General features: G+C 38.9%; 1 protein-coding gene across 1 annotated transcript in view; it reads right to left on the bottom strand.

Moving 5' to 3' along the window:
• PRKCSH (PRKCSH beta subunit of glucosidase II) overlaps positions 1-20261 on the bottom strand; it is a 35737-nt gene extending 15476 nt beyond the window's left edge. Inside the window, exons 1-12 of the mRNA XM_007423030.4 lie at positions 20126-20261; positions 17076-17188; positions 16371-16487; positions 15504-15599; positions 15351-15408; positions 14355-14472; positions 13722-13851; positions 11487-11571; positions 10391-10469; positions 8940-9026; positions 7975-8136; positions 5468-5564 (exon numbers count right to left, since the gene is read on the bottom strand). Of these exons, the coding sequence (XP_007423092.1) occupies positions 5468-5564; positions 7975-8136; positions 8940-9026; positions 10391-10469; positions 11487-11571; positions 13722-13851; positions 14355-14472; positions 15351-15408; positions 15504-15599; positions 16371-16487; positions 17076-17163 (1117 nt within the window). The 5' untranslated portion in view covers positions 17164-17188; positions 20126-20261. The remainder of the gene's footprint in view (positions 1-5467; positions 5565-7974; positions 8137-8939; positions 9027-10390; positions 10470-11486; positions 11572-13721; positions 13852-14354; positions 14473-15350; positions 15409-15503; positions 15600-16370; positions 16488-17075; positions 17189-20125) is intronic.
• Between the last annotated feature and the right edge of the window lie 22 nt (positions 20262-20283).

The following is a 20283-nucleotide window of genomic DNA, read 5'->3' as shown; positions in this document are numbered from 1 at the left end:
TCCTGCCTAAATATTGTGCTGTAACTGAGAATTATATATAGCCCAAATATCTGTATAAGAGAGCACAACAGTGCATCACCAAGAGTTCTGATTTCTTCTTCACCACATGGGCTGAGACACTGTTCTTCAAAAATGTTGCAAAACCTGGACTTTCAGGGGGAGGTATGGCAAACTGAAGATGTCTCCACGAAAGCAGAGCCAATGACTGCAGCAAAGACAAAGGAACTGGTGAGCAGGCCAGTTCCTTGGAACCTTTCTGGATAAGGAGAGGACAGGAGATCACCCACATGTGCTCTGGATGGCTGCTCCTCATGAGGAGACTGCAGGACAGCAGTTTTCCAGGGGTTTGAGTGCTGGGAGACAAAGGGATCAGCCATCTTGCTTGCAACTGCAATGGAGCCTTTTAAAGGAACTAAGTTCGCAAATCTCACTTTCTAGACAGTTTTGGAAATTGCCTATTAACTATATTAAATCTATTAGAGACCTTTGGAATGACAAGTCTGAAAAGTCATCAGGTAAGTTTTATCTTCAAATCTGAACAAAAGAAAAATTAATTATAAGCTTAAGAACTTAAAGAATTTGACACAAATAACAAATAAGATTTTGATCTAAGAAAGTTATAACTGGATTAAAGGTCCAGATAAATTTTGAATATTTACTTTTACTATAAGATTTTGGAATTAACTATAAAAAATAAATAGCTTCTTGTGGGAAACAGACTTATTTTGGCTATCTTGGCTATTGCAAGTCATAACAAAGATAAATTATTTTATGATTTTAGAAATTGGACACTAGAGGGGATTAAAGATTCTAAGCAGAAGGAAAAAAAAAATACAAGCCTGTTCTTGATGTCAGTTAATACTGAGACTTACAAAATGACACAAAATGTTTTAATATCGGAAACATTAAAGGAGATCTTTGAAGAATGGAGCCAGAAATTAGTAACTAATACTGACAACACTGTCAGTAATGATGTCTGTTCTATGGATAGACTATGTCCAAAAGATGTTAATGAAGGAATGACAGATATGGAACAAATTTTATCTGACAAGACAGAGAAAGTACTGAAAGTCGAACTACAAATGACAGGCCAAGAGAATGATTTGGAAAAGGATGCTTTACTGGATATACAAAAGAAACTAGCTGAAGTTTTAAAAATTAAAAGTTAAATACAAATGATAAACCCAGAGAATGACCTGGAAAATGTTTTCTTACTGGATCTAAAAAAGAGGCTTGTTTAACCTTTGAAGAAATCTATGATGGGATAAAGAAGAATTGAAAAGAAATCAAATTCTATGACAATATTTGATTGAATTAAAGATTGAGACTGTTAAAAGTAAAAAGAAAGAATATAAAGTTGGTTTATTTGATCAAGGTTAAAATAAGACTTTTTTTGCAAGTTCTGGCAACCCTTTATGGACTTTTTGCTGATACCAGGATTGAAAAGTTGATATTTAATGGATGGGATATGGGATGAAGAAATATCTATTTGTAACCTTAGAGGGGGTGAAAATTTACTAAATTTGTTTATACTTGTTCTGATGAAGGTTGGAAGTCACTTCTTTATATATTTTTCTTTTTCTTTATTATATTCTTTCTTTTCTTTTTCTTCTTTCATTTTTTCTTACACTTTTTATTCTTTTTTCTATTGTCGTCTATTGTTTGTATTAGTTTTTACTACTGTAATCAAAATTCTTAATAAAAAATTATATTTTAAAAAAAGAAATGTTGCAAAACCTCCCCTCCAAAAGAGGAGATGGAATGGGTATTTTGAGTTGTAATATTAAACAAAAAATGGACAGGGGCAATACTTCTTTCTGGGATAAAGTAAGGTGGAGCCTGACTGAAATCATTCTGAAGATCAGTATCTCTGCCATGCTGCTTAAATAATTGTTTGGCCTGTTCAGAACCCACTGAGATCAGTATATTAGATGAAAGTCCATAATACCTCAGGGTGCACCTAAGTCTTTTCCACCAAGACGACTGGAATGTTTCTTGAAGAGTCAGAACAGCCAAACTACTTGGGTCAAAAATTAATTGAAGCTAATAGCTAACACATTCTATCTGCATTTGATTTTAATTGACACCATTCCAGCCTTAGCCTGAAGGACTAGGTTTGGGATCCAATGTGGAACCAAAAATATGTCCTTAGAAATCCTGATTAAATAGCTTTTAACAGCTCTATGTCCTTATAGGCACAAATTTAAAAGCCATAAAATAACTGTGTTCTTACTTTGGCCTCAAACACTTTCAGTTCACCTGCTATATAAGTATCTCCTTTTGTTCAGAAAAGCCTTAAGATGGTGGCTCCACTCTTTTTTACCTTCTCTTTTAAAAACTGAATTTGGCCCCTCCAAGTCCCTGTAATCTGATAACAAATCCAAGATATTTACCTCTTCAATAATATTCCTGTTAATTTGCCATCTATGTTTATATCTCTCTTTGAAAAAGCCATGATTTTTGCTTTTTGTTAATAACCAGTCACTATCCATGCACTAAGAAGCAGCTGATCTTAATGCCCTCCTCAGTCCAACAGGTGAAGCTGAGATAATGGTTGCATCACCTTCATATAAAAGTAATGCAATAGGTCTACCAGCCAGACTTGGCAGACAATATTCTGGTTTTGTGAGGTTTTCTGCCATATCGTGGATATAAAAATTAAATAGCAAAGGGGCCAAGATACATCTTTGTCTTAACACCCTTGGAAGTAGGCACCACAGCAAAAAACTGACCTTGATTGTCAAGCCTAATTTGGATATAGGTATTATTATCATGCAGCATTTTAATAAGTGCCAACAGGTGCCTGTCAATGTAAGATCTCCAATTCCTTCTGTTCTAGAAACAGAGTCAAAAGCTATTTTGAATCAGTGAATGCCATGCACAGAGCTTTTCTGGGGACTGACTGATACTTGTCAATACGAAGGTGTACTGTAAAACCAAGTACTGCTCCATGCTAGATCTCCCCATCCTAAACCCAGCCTACTGTTTGGCAAGTATGCTATTCTGCTCCATCCAGTGCACTAGTTTCCAAAATAAGTGCCTAGTATAGAGCTTACTAATAATATTTAAGAAACTGATTGGACAATAGTTAGAGGGGTCAGACCTGTTTCCTTCTACAAATACAGAGACAATAACCAAGGCATTGCATTCAGCATCCAGCACACGGCCATGAACAAAAACATAAAAATAATTAATTTGGGTGACGGGGGGATTCTTTAACATGGATTCCTGCACTGAGGAGGTTGGACTCAGTGGCCTAAATTTCTCCTGCCAACTCCATAATGCTACTTTCTGAGAGACCCCTTTTTAGCCAAGCACTAAAAGCAGCTGCTCATCTCCTCTTAGAGCAGAAGCCTTTTGTTTTGTAGATCATAAGCCTCTTTATGACATTTACTGAAACAAAGAAATGTGCACTGGCGTTATCATTGGCAGTTAATTCCATTAGAAGAACAAACAGTCCCAAACCCTCCAATCCCCTTAAAGAGTTTCTGCTAAAATGTACATGCAACTAAATGCATTGACAGTTTACAAACCAAAACAGAAGTTTAAAGTGTAGATTTGCCCTGGGGATAGGATAGTGATCACGGATCTGGAGTGCAAAATTACAATTTAGTTTTAAGTTCAGAATTCTGTTTCTTAATTACACCAATCCACATTGTAAAAGCATTTTTTTTAGCTCTTACAGATGGCAAAATATGTTTTAAAGCGATCTTTCCAGCACTAATAGCAGGGGGGAAAGTATTTGAGTTGAGTTTGCCTTATTTAAAGAATTTTGTTTTCCTAGGTGCAGAATGTGCATTTCCTTAACAACCAGGTTTTGGCCAGCCTTAGGAAAGCAAATTGACAGCTGCCCTTTTTGCTCTACAGCATCAAATTGCTAGATGATCTCATTGGGGAGTTTGGGGATTATAAAATGCCCAAGAGGACCACTGCACACACAAACAGACACAGCATGCCACTCTTCAATTAGCAGGCATCATTGAAAAGGTGAGAGCTTCCTTACTTCAATGGTAAGAGAGTCACATGCTAAATTTCTATCCACCATGAGCTGGCAAGGTTCACCAAATGCTTGTCTTCAACAAAGGTTGCTCTTTTTATAGAAAACCACAGACTAGGCATTAAAGCTATGCTATTCTTCAACTCCAGATCTAGTCAAGTGGTTTCTATTGGTTTGACTTATATACTGCCTTTCTCCCAGGAGCATGAGATGGTGTGTACTGTATACCTTCCTACTATCTTTCCCCCCACAACCACCCTGTGAAGTAGGCTGGGCTGAGAGAAAGAGAGAGAGAGGCCCAAAGTCACCCAGAGAGATTTCATGGCTGAAGGTGGGCTTCAGCTTGGGTCTCCCTGGTCCTAGTCCAGCACCTTACCCACTTCATGACACGGGGTTTCTGTGCCTAGAATTCCAATGGTCCCACTTGCTCAAGTAACAAAAAGCATCCTTCAAGGTAGCCTGAGAAAAAAGTTCCCAGAGTAGTCAAAGAGGTTGCAACCTGCTAGTAAACGCTACTCAGCACAGGGCAGCTTCATAAGACTGCAGAAGCTATTCACCTCAGCTCCTAGAACATGGCCCAACTGTTTCTTAGATGGGGATGCATCCCCTCAAAATACCAGTTGTCAGTGCCAGGCCATTCGTTTAGTACTGGGCCTATGAAGAGAGACTCCAAAGGACCCAGCAGTAGCAGCTCTGTCAATACTGTAAATGATTCCTTAGGAAACGTCCCTGAGCTAGCCAGCCACAATCATCAACATCAAGGTCCTACTGATCAGCATTTAAAATCAAGATATTAATATGCTTGTAGGTATCTTCCCTTGAACAAACAAACAAACAAACAAAGACTTGCAAATATACAAATCCACAAGGAGGTCTGGTAAACTAAGAGAGCCATTACTTTGGATTCTAATGACAAATAAATCTGTAAAAAGTGATATGAGGTATCAGCTGCCCCATATTACTCTCTCCAAGAAAGAGATCACAACTGCAAAGTTGCCAAAAACACCAGATCATCTCAAAGCTGAGGCACCCTTCCTGAAATCATCGTAGCAGGAATAATGCAAGAAAAACTCTGACTTGTAGCCTAGTCCTCTGTCTCAGGTGGAATATCCTAAAAAGATAATTTATGACAAATATTCTAATTGCTATTTGCTTTGACACTCCCTTCTGTAACTCTAACCCCCTATAATCTCTTCTTGATATTTGAAAATATTTACCATCATTTTGGTTACTTGTTTAAAGGCAGATTCCAGAGCAGACTATTCAGGAGTTTCAGTTTTATATGAGCTATCAAAATTAGTAAATGTATGCTGTGTTTGTAATTGTCATCTTCACCATAAAGTTTTAAGAGAGCAACTATGAACCAAGAGGGTTGTCTCTTTTCTAACCAACAAATCTATGTGCAGAAACTTGCTTCTCCCAGATCCCTTCACAATCATAAACTTTGACATGGTACTTTCAGCAGCCTACCATCAATTAGAGCTTGAGTGGCTTCATCATAAGGGGGCATCTTCTCTATTTCTTCCTCTGCTGCCTTGCCATCTGATGATGGCTTGGGTGGTGGGACCTACAGAGACATTAAGCCAAAAGAATGCTGTTAGTTCTTTGAAATCAATCAATACCCTTGTGGAACAATGGGAAGAGAAGAAGAAAAGCAGGATAAACTGAAAAACAAGGTTGATTTTATAGACACCATGTGACCCGAGCTTCCAAAGAAAGCACATTACCAAATCAGGAGGGAAAAAGTAATTAGAAACCCTGCTAAAGCTTAGTGGACAACTTTTTTTTTCTTTTTAGCATTTGTCCTGCTTCCCTGCAGGGCCCACTTTTTTACATTCTGCTTGCCTAGTTCACACAGCAAAGCCATCAGTGTGTGGCGCGACTAAGGGCCTGTTGTTCAGCCACCTTGTTACAGAGCCCAATGCTGTTTTGGGGCTGAGAGTATGTGAATCACCTAAGGTCTACTAGCTGGTTTCAATGCTTAAAGGAGAACTAGAACCTGGGTCTCCATCCTCCCAGTCCAGCACCTTTCCCACTTCACCATGCTGACTCTCATTTATGAATAACTCACTATTAACCATTAAACAATAGAGTCATTTCAAATATTGCCAGCTTCAAATGAGTGAATGTATTTCAACAGACATTGTAAAAAGTGTTTAAATACTGCTTTTTTTTTTTTACAAGAAGAATGCCATGGGAAAAGCATGCTGTGGTCTACACTGGGGATGGGCAACCCTCCTGGTTTCCTTTCAACAGCCCTCAGAGCTCTTCTGATCACGACTGCTGAAAAATAACGGCAGCACAGTTTCCCACCATTTTGAGAAGGAAAAACGTGAGAGTGTGTCATGTACGCCCTAAAAAAGATGTTATAGTTAAAAATAAATAAAATCCCCATACGTCCTCCCCCAAATCAACCCATTCTCATATTTAATGTGGCTCTACCCTCTCTGCAGTCCTCAGCCCCCAACTACAGGTACTACTTGGCCACCAAGGTTACCCACCCTTGACTTACACAAATGGCACCATTTAAATTGTTTAGCAGGCAGCAGGCAACACTGTCTTTGTACTGTCCAAAGAGGGAATTATTAATCTAAATAGTTTGCAAGACAGATAATGACTGCTGTATGCATGATTCTCTATGAAATATTTGGCTTTACATAGAAATGTTTTTTCAAATAAAGCAAAGCAATACATTTTTGACTCTATGTACAATCAGTACAGGTATGAGAAGAGGCAAATATTAAGGATCATTGTAAGTATTTTTTTTCTCTAGCTTATTTTTAAAGACTGGGAAAGCAATGCAGGGATTTGGGTAGCGCTGGAGATGCCACTGAATTATAACTCCCAGCAGCTCCAAATAGCCTGGTCAAAGATGTGGGAACTGTAATTCAATAACATCCAGAGAGACACAAGTTCCTTTTCTGTATTTGGAGAAGTTTCTAACATTAAAGAAAATGTTTAATGTTGCTTAAACTACAGATTTAACTACAGATTAAACAAAACCAGTAAGTTTCTATGTTTTAGGTCTTGATTAGTGCGGTTAATGAATCCCACAAAATGGTTACATTATTCAAATTTGCACTATTCGAAGTGATATTTCTATGGAAAACAAGGTAATTGGTTCCAGCTTGACAGAAATAGGCAATTAAAATTTTTAAACATAAATTTTTATATGTTTATTAATGAAATACTGTGCAACAGTAAAAGAGGATTAACCCATATCAAAAGTGTATCTGCTATCTCCTGTATTCTGCTGTAGTTCTTTAAAATGAGCCTCTTCTTTTTGAGCTTTCCTTGAACAGAACTTTTCTCCATTTTGCACACATGATTAGTATCTAAAATCCCACTGTCAACTGCACATGTGCTAGCCTCAGCTGCGCAAGTGCTACCCTTGTGTTAACTGAATTTTGGCTTGCTTTAAACGTGACCTGGTATCAATTTATAATTTACACTAAATCGAATATCACACTATTCAAATTCGCACTAATTGCAACTTACCTGTACTTTGTTCTATACAGCCTGAAGTGTCCCATTCCCCACTGCCCCCAAGAAGAGGGCAAACCTGGGCCCTTCCTGATTTTATCCACCTAAATATGAAATAGGACTATTTATCATCCAGAATTCCATGCCTGCAGAATTCTCCATGTCATTTGGGTTATTAAGCAATTTTGGAGGCTTGAATACATACACATAGCATCTGTAAAAGGCTCCAGAAGTTACTGGAGAGCTACCTCACTACTGATCTTTCATAAGATTTGGCCAAAGTTTATTAAAACATCTCTTTCCCCTCTCCTCAATACATAATTTACTGTTGACTCTTTTTAAGTCATACAAACTATAAAGAACTGAAGAAATAAAACAAACAAATCTGCATACATTTTCCTATGGAGCACAAGTTTGCAGATGGAATCTAGGAGTACAGTGAGAAACCTTGTAAATTTCATTGATAGACCTCATACAGTAGTTCAGTGTTGTACCTTCATCTCTTCATCCAGACTATCATCGTCAGCTTCCTCCTCCTCTTCCTCCTCTTCATCATAGTCCTCCTCAGGAGGTAACTGGTCCACTTGGGCATCAGACTGATTATCTGACTCGTCTTCCACTGGAGTATTTTGTGGCGGCTGTACTTCAGCCAAGTTCTGTAAAGGAAAAACCAAGTTCAGCCTAAACTATTCCTGTTCATGTGCTCAGTTATCAAACTCAACTTGGCTCTTCAACAATTTGAGAAGCAATGAAAAATGAGTACTACAGATGTTATTTAGGAATCCAAAATAATAAGAATCTATCTTTCCTCCAAGGCTTCACAGAACAGAAAGAGCATTGTCTAGGATCTTCAATATTGCCTCCCCATACTATCTTGGTCACATCAAAGACTTTTCTCCATATCCTGACTATGGTGCATGTGCAATTGTTAGAGAAAGAAACTTCTTCATAGAGCTTTCGATATGTGTCACAAGAGGCTAAACTGGTATTCTCTTTGAGGTCTTTCAACAATTGGTGGACACTTCATTTAAGAATACATTTGTTCAACATGGAAAGTAAATTTCATCTGAGATTTTATTTTTCGGTTTGCTATTTGTCTGCTCCTAACTGTATCACTCTTCTTTGTTAATTAACATTTTCAGTCTTTTTCATCGATTTTAATTGCTGTTAACTACCCTGAGTGCTGCCTGAGCGCTAGGAAGATAGGATATAAATATATTTATGTATTAAGTTTCAAACTGTGTTGAGCAGACCCACTTCCTAAGGAGAAAGCTTAATATTAATGCCTGCCAAGATTTAAAAGTACAATCAATCAATAAAAGATGCCACAACTGAGCTATCCCCTGAGAATGGGTCTGCCCACCCAGCATGAATCCTCTTATGAAGGAGCAGCTGCCCTAAATATATATTCCAAACCATTCTTCCAGAAGTACTTATTCTCAGTATTTGGGACACTGACCTCCATTTTGAACTTCTCCTTGATTGCTGGCCACACAGTGTCCTGGAAATGGCCTCTGTCCACCTGCAAGGAGTTATCCAGCAAAGCCTGGAAGAATAAGAGCAGAGCTGAGCCACTGTATCGTTCTAATGGAAGTACTAATACAACTCAGCAAGTGAGCCTCCTGCTTCCCAGAATGTGGATGAAATTTGCAAAGACAACAAGGTAGCATTTTTCTTAAATAGAACCAATCACAATAAGGAACATGACTACAGTAATCCTAACAGACTGTCTCCATCTTTATTTTATTGATTTATTTAATTTATATAGCTGCCCATCTCACACTTGTGACTCTGGGTGGCTTACAAATAGCTTCAGGGTTGAACTTTTGAATATGAATGTTTAAAATTTTGCATCACTCCTTAAGATTACAAATCTGTTTATATTTCTTTTTCTCTCCCCAGCCCCCAAAAAAGATGAGTGAAATTGAAGTAAAAAAACTGCCTTTCGACAAACACTTGTGATTCAACGCATACAGCTATAAGTTTATAATTTGTTCACATACATTATTTGTGTCTAGTGCAAAACAGTATTTCCCAGTTCTTTTAGCTGTGAGCAGCTTTAAATCCACTTCAATTCCAACTAATTGCTGGAAGAAACAAGTTGAATTAATGTAAAAAAAAGTGCAGAGAGGAAGAGGTCAAGCAATACTCCTGACATCTCTTAAATATGGTTAACAATAGGGAAATGTTTCTTCTGTCCTAGACCACGTACCGATGTTATGGGTCAATAGTATTTTTGGTGGAATAATAGAAAGTAAATTAACTCTCAACCTCCATATGAATTTCCACTGTCACATGACTATAAGATACTTTAGGAGGAGTCTATGTGGGCATCACTGGAGAAGATGACGAATGACCAGGTGAGTCTATATTGTATAAGCAACTCTCTTTTTACAACCCCAGGAAATAATGCTGGAAAGTATATGTTCACCAACTGTAATTTGGCATGGAAAATGTTCTGTAAATTACATCACCACATGGATGTTAGCCTTGGCTCTCAGATAAATGGTGTGTTTCTCCCCTCAACCTTGGAAGATGAACAGACTGGTCTCCAATGCAATAAACACTGAATATCCAGTATATCTTGCCAGAAATCAGGCAGTTCCATAAAGAGAATTACTAAGAACAAATAGAACAAGGCACAATGAAAACTGCTGAAAGAGGAACTGGCTAAAGAAATATCTTCACAGAAATGTCTGCTAAGCCAAGAGCATCTGCACCTACAACTTTGTCACCTCCAGCTTCCCTCCAAGTTTAAAGTGGTATTCATTCTGATCTTACAAGAAAGAGGGACAGAAGAACCACAAAGCATAGAAAGTCCTTGAAAGAAGGATGTTTCCCTGGCAAAGATGAAAATGCCTGCTTGAATCAGAAGAGCCTTCCTTTATAGATAAGTATTTCCCTTCTTACCTGAGCTTCCGTTTCTGATAGAATACCGTCCCCATCAACATCCAGCTCAGAGTGTGCCTGAAGCTCCACAGTAGATATCCTGAAGACACAGGAGGCAAACAAGCCAGTTAGGGCGACAGCCAGTTGGCCAAAAATCTGGAACAGGAATTACCAAAAGAAAACTAGGTTCCTGGTTTTCATTTTAATCAAAAATAGATATTTTCAGCAATAATTGATCTTGAAGATTCATTAGGCATTTCTGGCCAACAGAATATCTTGCCTCAAAAGGAGAGAAAAAGAGCAATTGAGATTGGATTAGATGATCTACAGATCCTTCGTTCTTGGAGGTGGAAGGATTACAAACTGCTTGGTATTACAGTGGTACCTCGGGATACGAACTTAATCCGTTCCGTGACTCTGGTTGCAACTCGAGTTGGTCTCAAGTCGAGGTAAAGTTTCCCATAAGGTTCAATGTAAATCCGGTTAATCCGTTCCGCCCTCCGAATTTGGTCGCAACCCGAGGCAAATTTCCCCATAGGGTTCAATGTAAATCCGGTTAATCCGTTCCACCCTCCGCCCGAATTTGGTCGCAACCCGAGGCAATTTTCTCTTCAGAGCCTTACTCCTGCCAAGCCTGCTCTGCATTTTCTTTGGAGCCATGCTAACACGCATACCAAAAACCTTCGCAAAACACCACAAAACACACAAGCCTCACCGAACGTCTCCTTGCTACCGTGACCTCGCCCACAGGAAGCCGCGACCACGTGCCAGCAGGGAAAATGGCCGCGGATCCGGTTTGTAAGTCGAGGCGAGTTTGTAACCCGAGGTAAATTTTTCCTGCCGAAGCTGGTCGTAACCCGAAATGTTCGTTAGTAGAGGCGTTCATAACCCGAGGTACCACTGTATTTACAAATTAGGAACTATTGCATGGACAGGTGTATATTACTATTTTTTTAAGAGAAAGCATTCCTTGTGAATGGCAATGGATGCTCCCCAAAGGAATTGCAGAGTTGGACACTAGGGGAAGGAAGGAATAGAACAACATTTGCTCTGTTTACACCTTGACCCAAATACCGAAAAATTTTGCCACTGAAAAAAGAAATTGAATTAAACTCACATTCCATCTGCGTTATCATCCAGTTTATGAAAAGCTTCTTCTGCTTTGGCTTGATCCTGTGCCGCTTTTTCAGCTGCTTTCTCTTCTGTTGCAAAGCAGATGGGTAATAATTTATTTTAAAGAACATCTAAAAGAGCGATGCCTGTGACCTGCCAAGAGGTACACCAGAAAGCAGCTCACCCTGCCTTTGAAGAAGCCAGCCACAGCTGCTGGCAAAACATCAGGACAACAGAAAACTAGACCATGGCCATTAAGCCCAAAAGCTCATCACTGCTTGGACAGCTTACCAATTTCAAAGACGGTGCCATTCAGCCATCAAAATATCAATATCCGCCTGAATTCAAAATCCTTCCCTCAAAGCTGCAATTCCACAAACAGCTTTCATTTTTCCTATTGTTTTGATCTTTAAGAGGTATCCAAGATCACCTGTACCATCTGCACACTAAGCAAAATCACAAGAGTCAGAGGCATGCCCAGCATTTGTTTTTTACTTATGCCCATGCTTAACTCGTGACACATTCAATAGAAAGAAATAACTTTATTGTGGTCATTAACCAGCACAAGGGAATTGGTGTTCAAATATCCAAAACTAAATTGACAATATCAGGATAAGTAGGAAAGGTACATACAAACAAAGAGTTTTGGATAAAAGATAATATTAAATTAAAAAACGCTAAGATACTTGCTCAGGCTACCTATGTGTGACAAAAGAGAAAGAGATTAACATTAGCAATCAGGGTAGTATAAACTTTAAAATAGCAACATAAAATGCAGTGTGTGTGTGTGTGTGTGTGTGTGTGTGTATAAAATTATCCAAAAGGGACTTGAGGATTATAAACTTCTCTTACAGACCCCTGTCAAACCTGAGAAGAATATAGTTCAATAGCTGACATGGCAGGTACATACCAAAGCATCTTTTTTTAAGTTAAAAAGTAGCCCATGGTTAATGCTGAGCCTGAGCCATTTCTGGCTATCCATCCTCAGGCAGGTTCAATTGCTTTTAATTATTCTTTGCTTGATTTTTCATGCCACCATGCAAAACCTGGCAAACTTGTGTTATTTGACGTATTAAATATTTCTAAAGTATTTTAAAAACTGAACTGTTGTGACACTTAAGAAAAACATTCTGCAGAGCTCTAAACTCTGCTGCAATTCTTAAGCATTCATTAAGCTACTCACATTGTTTTTAGGTAGCTTAATGGATCCTAAGAAATTCTATGAAATTCTGTTCCCCCTCCAAGTCCAGCTAACATTTTCCTTGTTAAGAACTCCATGTTATCCCCTTAAGATGGTATTGTGCTAATACGCAATCAAACCAAAAACATAAAAGCAGCCCTTCTGGTGCAGGCCAGGATGAGTCCATTAGTCCAGCACTCTGTTTTGAACATGGCCAGAGAAATACTTATAAGAAACTGTATCAGATCATGAAGATGACAATTTTCCTGTATTGTCAATATTGTTATACAAGTGATATTTAGTGACATTCTGTACTAACCTTCTCCTATTAATGTGGGTTAAGCCAGTGTCCATGACCAAATCTTACAGCATGTAACTTAAATCTTCCAGAACGTATGCCTACACAAGAAGACCCATATGACTCCACCCACAGTAAGAAAAGAAGAAAGGAATCCCTCTCTCTGGCACCCTTAGCACCCTAAGCATTTGGAGGGAAGGCCCAGCAATGAACAAAGTAGTTAACATCAGCCTTAGAGTTATATCAAGCATCCTAAGTCTGGTTCCAAGCAAACCAAATTTGGGGAGATTCAACCTGCAAAGAAATCAACTACAACAGTGCCTCAGGACATGGAAAGGTTCATTTAGGAATGCTTGGTCCTTGTGTTGGGGAGGAAAAGACAAAAAAGACTCAGCAACAGGGATGCACAAAACCCAAAGTTCTAGAAACGGAACATTCTAGATTACTCTTAAACATTTAATTTTTCCTCTGGACCATGCCAATGCACCAAAACATTTGGCTTTGCACATCCCTATCAGGTAATGTGGCTTTCTGAACCAAGTTCATGCATCTGCCATCATCTCCCCAAATCTTACCAGTTTTCTCAGGCACCCTATCATTTCAGATGAGAAAAAAATGTCATTATTTTCATTCCTAAGCTACTCACAACTTGCCACCCATTGTGATTCTCACATAGACCAAATGCTCTTTCCTGTGGTCTCATTCTTTTATGCTAAATATTCACTGTCATTAAAGCCCTCACTAGAGTAACCCAGACTTACCTTCCCAGGCTTTCTGATGGACATCTTTGGCCTCTTTTTCAGGTTTCTCAGCAGCTTCCTTTGCTAACCGCAGTGCCTCCACTTGTTCCTCCACAGACTTCTTACCCTCCTGTAGCTCCATTAGTTTTTTCTAAGATGAGAGGAAAGAAAGAAAGTCTCTGAATATAGTCCGAGTCCAAATAGATTCACAGGAAAGCATTACAAATCTGTAACCAACCCTTGCTTGAATCCCAGTTAATCGCCTTGCAAGATGAAAAGAAAAGAAATAAGCAGAGGTAGATAATTGCTGAACAACTATTCTGTATTGCCATACATGACATTATTACATGTTAATAATAAACATACATGTTATACAATATTCAGTTTAAAATGTACATGGACAATCAGCATTTAGAACAATACAGAGAACAGAAAGACTGCCAGGGAGTCTTCTCAGGATACTCAAGAATAGGGTGCACTCCCAAATTTTGCTTATACAACCACAAAGTTCTAACTTTTCTTAGAGGAGTATCAAATCCCAGCCTAAGAAGGGCCATAACTTAGCTCCTCTCAGTGTCTCAAAAGCACTTTAGCAAGAATTAAAACATCCAGTCCAACTACCAATAAGTATTTTCTTCACAGGCTACCTCTCACCTGTTTTTCTTCCTTTCTCTTACTTGCTTCTTCCATCAGGGCCTTCTTGATTTCAAAGCCTTCTCTGGCTACCTCAGCCATCTGCTTCAGTGCCTCCCGCTCCTTTCGGCCCATCTCTCTGCAGAGGGATGAGGGAATAGAATGCCAAAGTTTAGGACAAGACATTGTTCAATCATGGTATCTATCAATGCCTAGAAATAAATCCTATCCTAGAAAAATCCCATATTTACACAAGTGTACAAAATGGCATAGATGCAGGACAGTGTCTAATATCCTGAAGGCTATTATTACTCTCCAAATTCATAAGTATGGCACATAATCCTGAACATCATAAAGTGGTAAATAAACTAAAAATAGTAGTCATAAAGTTGGCGTGCTGCAAAGCACCAGGTTATGGCATTCATTTCCAAAAAAGGGTCTACAGAAATTCTTAAAAAGTAAGCATGGCAGGTAATTTCAGCCCAGTTCTGCTCCATGAAAACATAAAAAGAAAATTGGGGGTGATAGCATCCTGAGGGGGAAAACAACCTTACTACTTCACCTGCTGGTAGCCAGCTTTTCCCCTCATAACCACCATTAGCAGCCATATTGTGAACAGACAAGCCCCCATAGCAATTATTTTGTAAGTGCCCATGACGAACTCTCAGATTTCTAGATCACTGGTTCTTAAACTGTTTGACCCAGTTACCCTCTTTCCTGGCCTTGAATGATGTCATTACCCTCACAAAAAATCTAGACTGTTATTTTACACAAGTGTCTCAGTGGCAGCAGTCCCAAACTGGATCCTCAATTCACAATCAACTACAAATTGCTCATTACCCCCAGGATGTGCCCAAATTACCCACTTGGGGGTAATTACTCCCCGCTTAAGAAGCCCTGTTCTAGATGCACCCCTCTTCCCTAAGTAGTACAACATTTGAGAGCTAGCACTTGAGGCTGCTTCTGAATCACTCCTCTGAACAAAGAAGGGGCTTCTTATAAAACAAGTAGTCTTACTTGCAGGTGTTTTCACACACTGTGCCACTGTTGTACTCATCTGTTGCATCACAGCAATCTAAGGGGGCAAGAAGGAGAACTGTTAGCATCTGTCACTTGTGTTCCACTCTTCAGAGCCTAAGGATTCCTTTACAACAAGACAGCAATGCTTACCACAGATCCCATCATTGATGCGGGAAGAGGGGATGTACATAGGACGGTATCCAGCATTGGAGCAATGGAAGCGGCCATTGGGACATGCAGCAGTTCCTGGGCAGAAAGAGAAGACAGTTGTGAGCATGTTGAACAAAAGGGGAAGAAGGGGCTGGAGAACAGGAGAAAGCAGGATGAGGGCCTCCTTCCTTCCATGTGTAGGATACTGACTGCCATCAGCAACAAGCTAGCTGATGCCATTTACATGGATGCTCTGTTTAGTAGAGAGTTTGCATATGCGGCTTAATTTATGTTTTCTCCAAACAATCACAATTTGCTTGTTATTCATAAGGTATCATTAAAAGCTATGGCAGCAAAAAAGGCAAGGAAACTCTTACAGAAACTGAAGAAGATTTTTAAGAAGTTCTGGAGATTTTAAATAATAAGGCTAATCACAATGATGTATTCAATTTCCATTAAGTGATATGTACAATATTATACTTCATTTTACTCATTTTAAATTTTTAATTGCCATTATTTTTATCTTGGCCAAAAGCTGTTCATCTATGTCATCAATATTTTGCAGTGAGAATCCACTTACTATCATCTGTATCATAAATATGGTTTTATGTCTGGACACCAAATTTTAAGACAATCTCCAGAGATTAGTGTTTAACTGCTAAGCAATCTAATAGAATTAATGGAGCACTGGAAGATGAGTTATTGTCCCTTGCCAAAAGAGAGATACATGCTGGCTAATGTGTATCCCTGCGAAACACAATATTAACAAACATTCTTACAGCAGTAATTACAAGCAGCAAGATTTGGAGTTGGGGGGGAGAGAGGCAATGTATGCAACCAGGGCAAATTTAAATATTCCTCACTTACCTGGCTCATCTGAGCCATCTTTGCAGTCACAGTAATCATCATTGACTCTATCAAAGGATATTGTTGCAGAGCCATCAAGACAAGTAAATGGTTTTGATTCATCATAGAAGTGATGGTCTAAAAATAACAGGAAGATACACTTGGATTCAAGCAAGAAAAATACTGAACAAAGATATGCCAATTCAGAAAAGTATTCTTTCCTTAATTCAACACTTAATATTCCATGCCTAGTTAAATTATTCCATGTCTTATGTCTATATAACTTATATTCAATGACAAAGAAAGATGCTGAATAGGATGCAATTAACTATCACTCCAGTTCTATAACTTATCATTAGTATTCAAAACAAATCAGTGTGGAGGGCAAGAGGCAGCTGTATGTACAAACAAACTAAATTCAAACACTAAATTGGTTTTTTCTTTTAACTAACTCATTTGCTTTAAATCTGTCTCCAGATTCTAACACATGATCAGCTTTCTCTGTCATGCCTCCATTTTAAATCCAGGAAAACAAACATCAGAGAATTATGGGGGTTTGTTAATACAACATGGATGCAATCCTTTGATTTATAGTACAAAAAGATACACACAACTTGTTTCCACTCCCTGATTGCTAGAAATAACAAAATTGTCTGACTGAGCAATATATTGTAAGAGGAATTCTAAGCTGCCACTTAACCCACTATTATCTGCTTTAAAACTCACTTGTTAGGGAGACACCTCGTGGACGTTTCACCTCCACAGGATAAGCCAGGCCAGAAAGTGAGAGCAGCCCAAGATACAGAAGCAGCATAATGGAGGCTCAAAACCAGCAACTCCTGGAACAAAATGCAAAGGACCTGTTACTCCAGAAACTCCCAATTCTTGGTTGTACTAGTGATTTGGGTTTGATATTTCATAGCTGTTTTGTATTTTGATTTTAGTAATGTTTCTAATTGTTTTTAATTTTAATTTAATTCTGTTTGCTGCCCAGAGTCACTTGTTGAGATGGGCGGCCATATGAATTGAATAAACTTTCCTGTTACCATGAACAGATGGAGGAGGAAGATGTAGAATATTCCTCCCCTCTCATCCAATTTCATTTTAAATATTAAGAACTTGATTTGAATTCAACCTATAAGGACTCACGAACCCATTTAATAACTCCTCATCTGATAAAATATCCTGGGAATTCTGATCTTTTTTATATCCAGTTGTTGCTATCTGATCAGAATTATTTAGTTTCCCTGAACGTAGCTAAACTTTGTTATACTGTCTGCAAAATTAGGCAGATTTTGACTGCCCACTGATGATCCCACCAATCTGTAAATATATTATCATGTTCTGTTCACTTCATTTAATGTATTTTTAATGTATTTCAATGTATTTTAATGTATGTTTATTTGTAATTCTGGTCTGTGACCGTAATAAAGATGATGATGATGATGGAATTCAACCCTCTACAGTACACTTAAGATCTGCCTTCCCTTTTAAGTTACACAGGTTTCAGGTAGGATCCTCACACGTGATTTATAATTTTTCTCTGAGGTTGAAAAATTCTATGAAGCTGATCTCCTGAGTGCCTAAAATGCAAGTCCAAAGATTTCTTTTCAGTTTCTAATAAAATTGGTACATATTTGCTTGCATTCTTGACCAAGACTTGTACTTGTTTTGCTATCACCTAAACACATTAAAATTATTCCAGTGTGTCTCCCTCCCACTTACGGTAATAAAATATCTCATCTCAAATGTGAGAACCATTAAGGACCATCAGGTCCCAAAACTGAACAGGAATACACATGAACCAATTACGATAGCTCTTCTACTCCCCCAAATGGTTTCCACAAATGTCAGACTATTTATTACAGCTGCCATAAGGATGCTAACAAAGGGATCCCTGTTCTGGATACAATATACCAAGATACTTAGAACATGGGCCTGCATCATAACACTAAGCATTTTAATGGTTTTTCCAGTGGAAAACTTAAAAACAAGATGATAAAGTTGTTATAGCCAGAATAGAAGTGACTAGGTGTCACCACCATGGCAAATATAAGCTCTGGGGACTGGGCTTTGCTTGACATATTCTTCAAGTTCCAAGAGTTGACAAAGGATCCAGGGGAATTTTTCCTTTCCTTTGAAAGAGGGATTATCCCTTTAAAAAAATCAAAATCAATAGCAGTACAGTCAGGCACTACAAACTACCTGCAAATGTTAATTGCTGTCCTTCCCAATTTTACTGTGCAATATTTTGCTTGAAAATGCTATTATAGAAGGGCAGAATTTCTCCAACACGCTGAAACATAAAGCAACACAAGTAATGTAGCATTGTATTGCTTTCTGGAATTCAACTACTGTCTACTATTTCCAGCCCAGCAAGGTGGTAGGGACCAAGACAACCTTGGTTTACCTGTGCAGCTGGTATTTCAGTGACAGACCATCAGACACCCCAGGGCTATAGGCTAAATTAAAAAAAATTTAAAAAATGGAAGAAGGAATGACAAATCACTTCCTTAATGTTGCCAAGAAAACTGCATGGATAACTCCACGAAACTGGCAAGAGTCAAATTTCCCTCAAGAAACTTTGCTGTTTCCAAACTACCACACAAATGCACCAATTGGTGCAAATGAGAAACATGCACCTCTCATGTTCTGAGTTTAAAGTCCAGCTATGATAACCATGGCTTAATACAGCCAAGGTTTTACTTGCTTGACATTACCAGCTGCCATATGAAGCAGAAACCTCCGTTTGGGGATTAAGCTAGTAAATGGCAATGCATACTTTTCTGTCAAACTTTATTCTCTTCCCACCTTCCTAATTAATATGGTTCAGTGTCTTAAATACTCTAAGGAAACTTCCTAATTCCTGGACACACCACATTAAGCCCAGATAGAGATAATTTTGAAACAGTAACTTTTCTAGACAAACTATAGCTCAGTATTTTGATTTTCAATTTAAACCAGCCCTCATAAACATGGAAAACTGAAATTTCAATTATACTGTTTTTAAATCAGATTTCTGAGATATGCCTCACAGCTTTTATAATTTGAAATCTACTGATGGGCACATAAAGCAAAAAATGAATAATCACTGCCTCTCATTCATGTTAGAAGTTCTGTTAAGGGGATGAATTCTCCAGAAGCTTTTCTGCTAAGAGCTAAGATTAAGTGTTCATTGGTCTGTAGCAGTAATTTGGCTCTTTGTACGACTTAACGACTGAACAAACAAAAAACCTAATGGACAAAGAACTAACAATTAAGTACTGTTCTACATTAGTCAAATGCACTTTAGATATATTTTCTAAAGTTTAAGAGTGAACAATTAATAATACAAGGCCACAATACTTTTTGCAGGAAAAAAAAAGACCTTCACCCTAATTCGCACTCAAACGAGGAGAGTACATTAATGGCAACAATGGCTAATTATCCCAGCCATTCCCAGTCTAGAGCCTTCAAGACGTGCTGGACTAGAACTCCGTTCATACTGTCTGTGGAGGATGAAAGCTATAGCGCAAGTTATCTGAACAGGAGCAGGTTAAGGAAGGCTGGGCCAGCTTACATCGTGTGAACGAGATGCGGTGCGAGCCATGCTATGCCTTCTAACCCAGCGGGCTCTCCTACGTGGCGACCGACTAGTACACCGACTGCTAAAGGCAGGTGCCACAGCAGCCCAGCCCCGCCGTTTCCCCACCCCCGGGAAATCTGCCCCAAGAGCAGCCTCCGACAGGTGCGCCCCTACCCGTGAACTCGCCACCCCCAGCCGCCGACTTACTCACCTCCCGCCGAAACTCTCGTGGAGAAAGGTTCTAGGCCCCCCACCCAGAAACCGGAAGTAAGTTATGAAATATCCGCTCCGAAGCATGCGAAGGGGGCGGGGACTTTAAACGGCCTTTCCTCCAGTCGCCGTTTTGACTTCACCTTTCCTCCGTGACCA

Source organism: Python bivittatus, unplaced genomic scaffold, assembly GCF_059951505.1.
Source record: "Python bivittatus isolate LINGU-HERP-01145 unplaced genomic scaffold, Pbiv_v1 ctg000220_np1212, whole genome shotgun sequence".
NCBI lineage: Eukaryota > Metazoa > Chordata > Lepidosauria > Squamata > Pythonidae > Python > Python bivittatus.
This window is presented reverse-complemented; position numbering and strand designations above follow the sequence as displayed.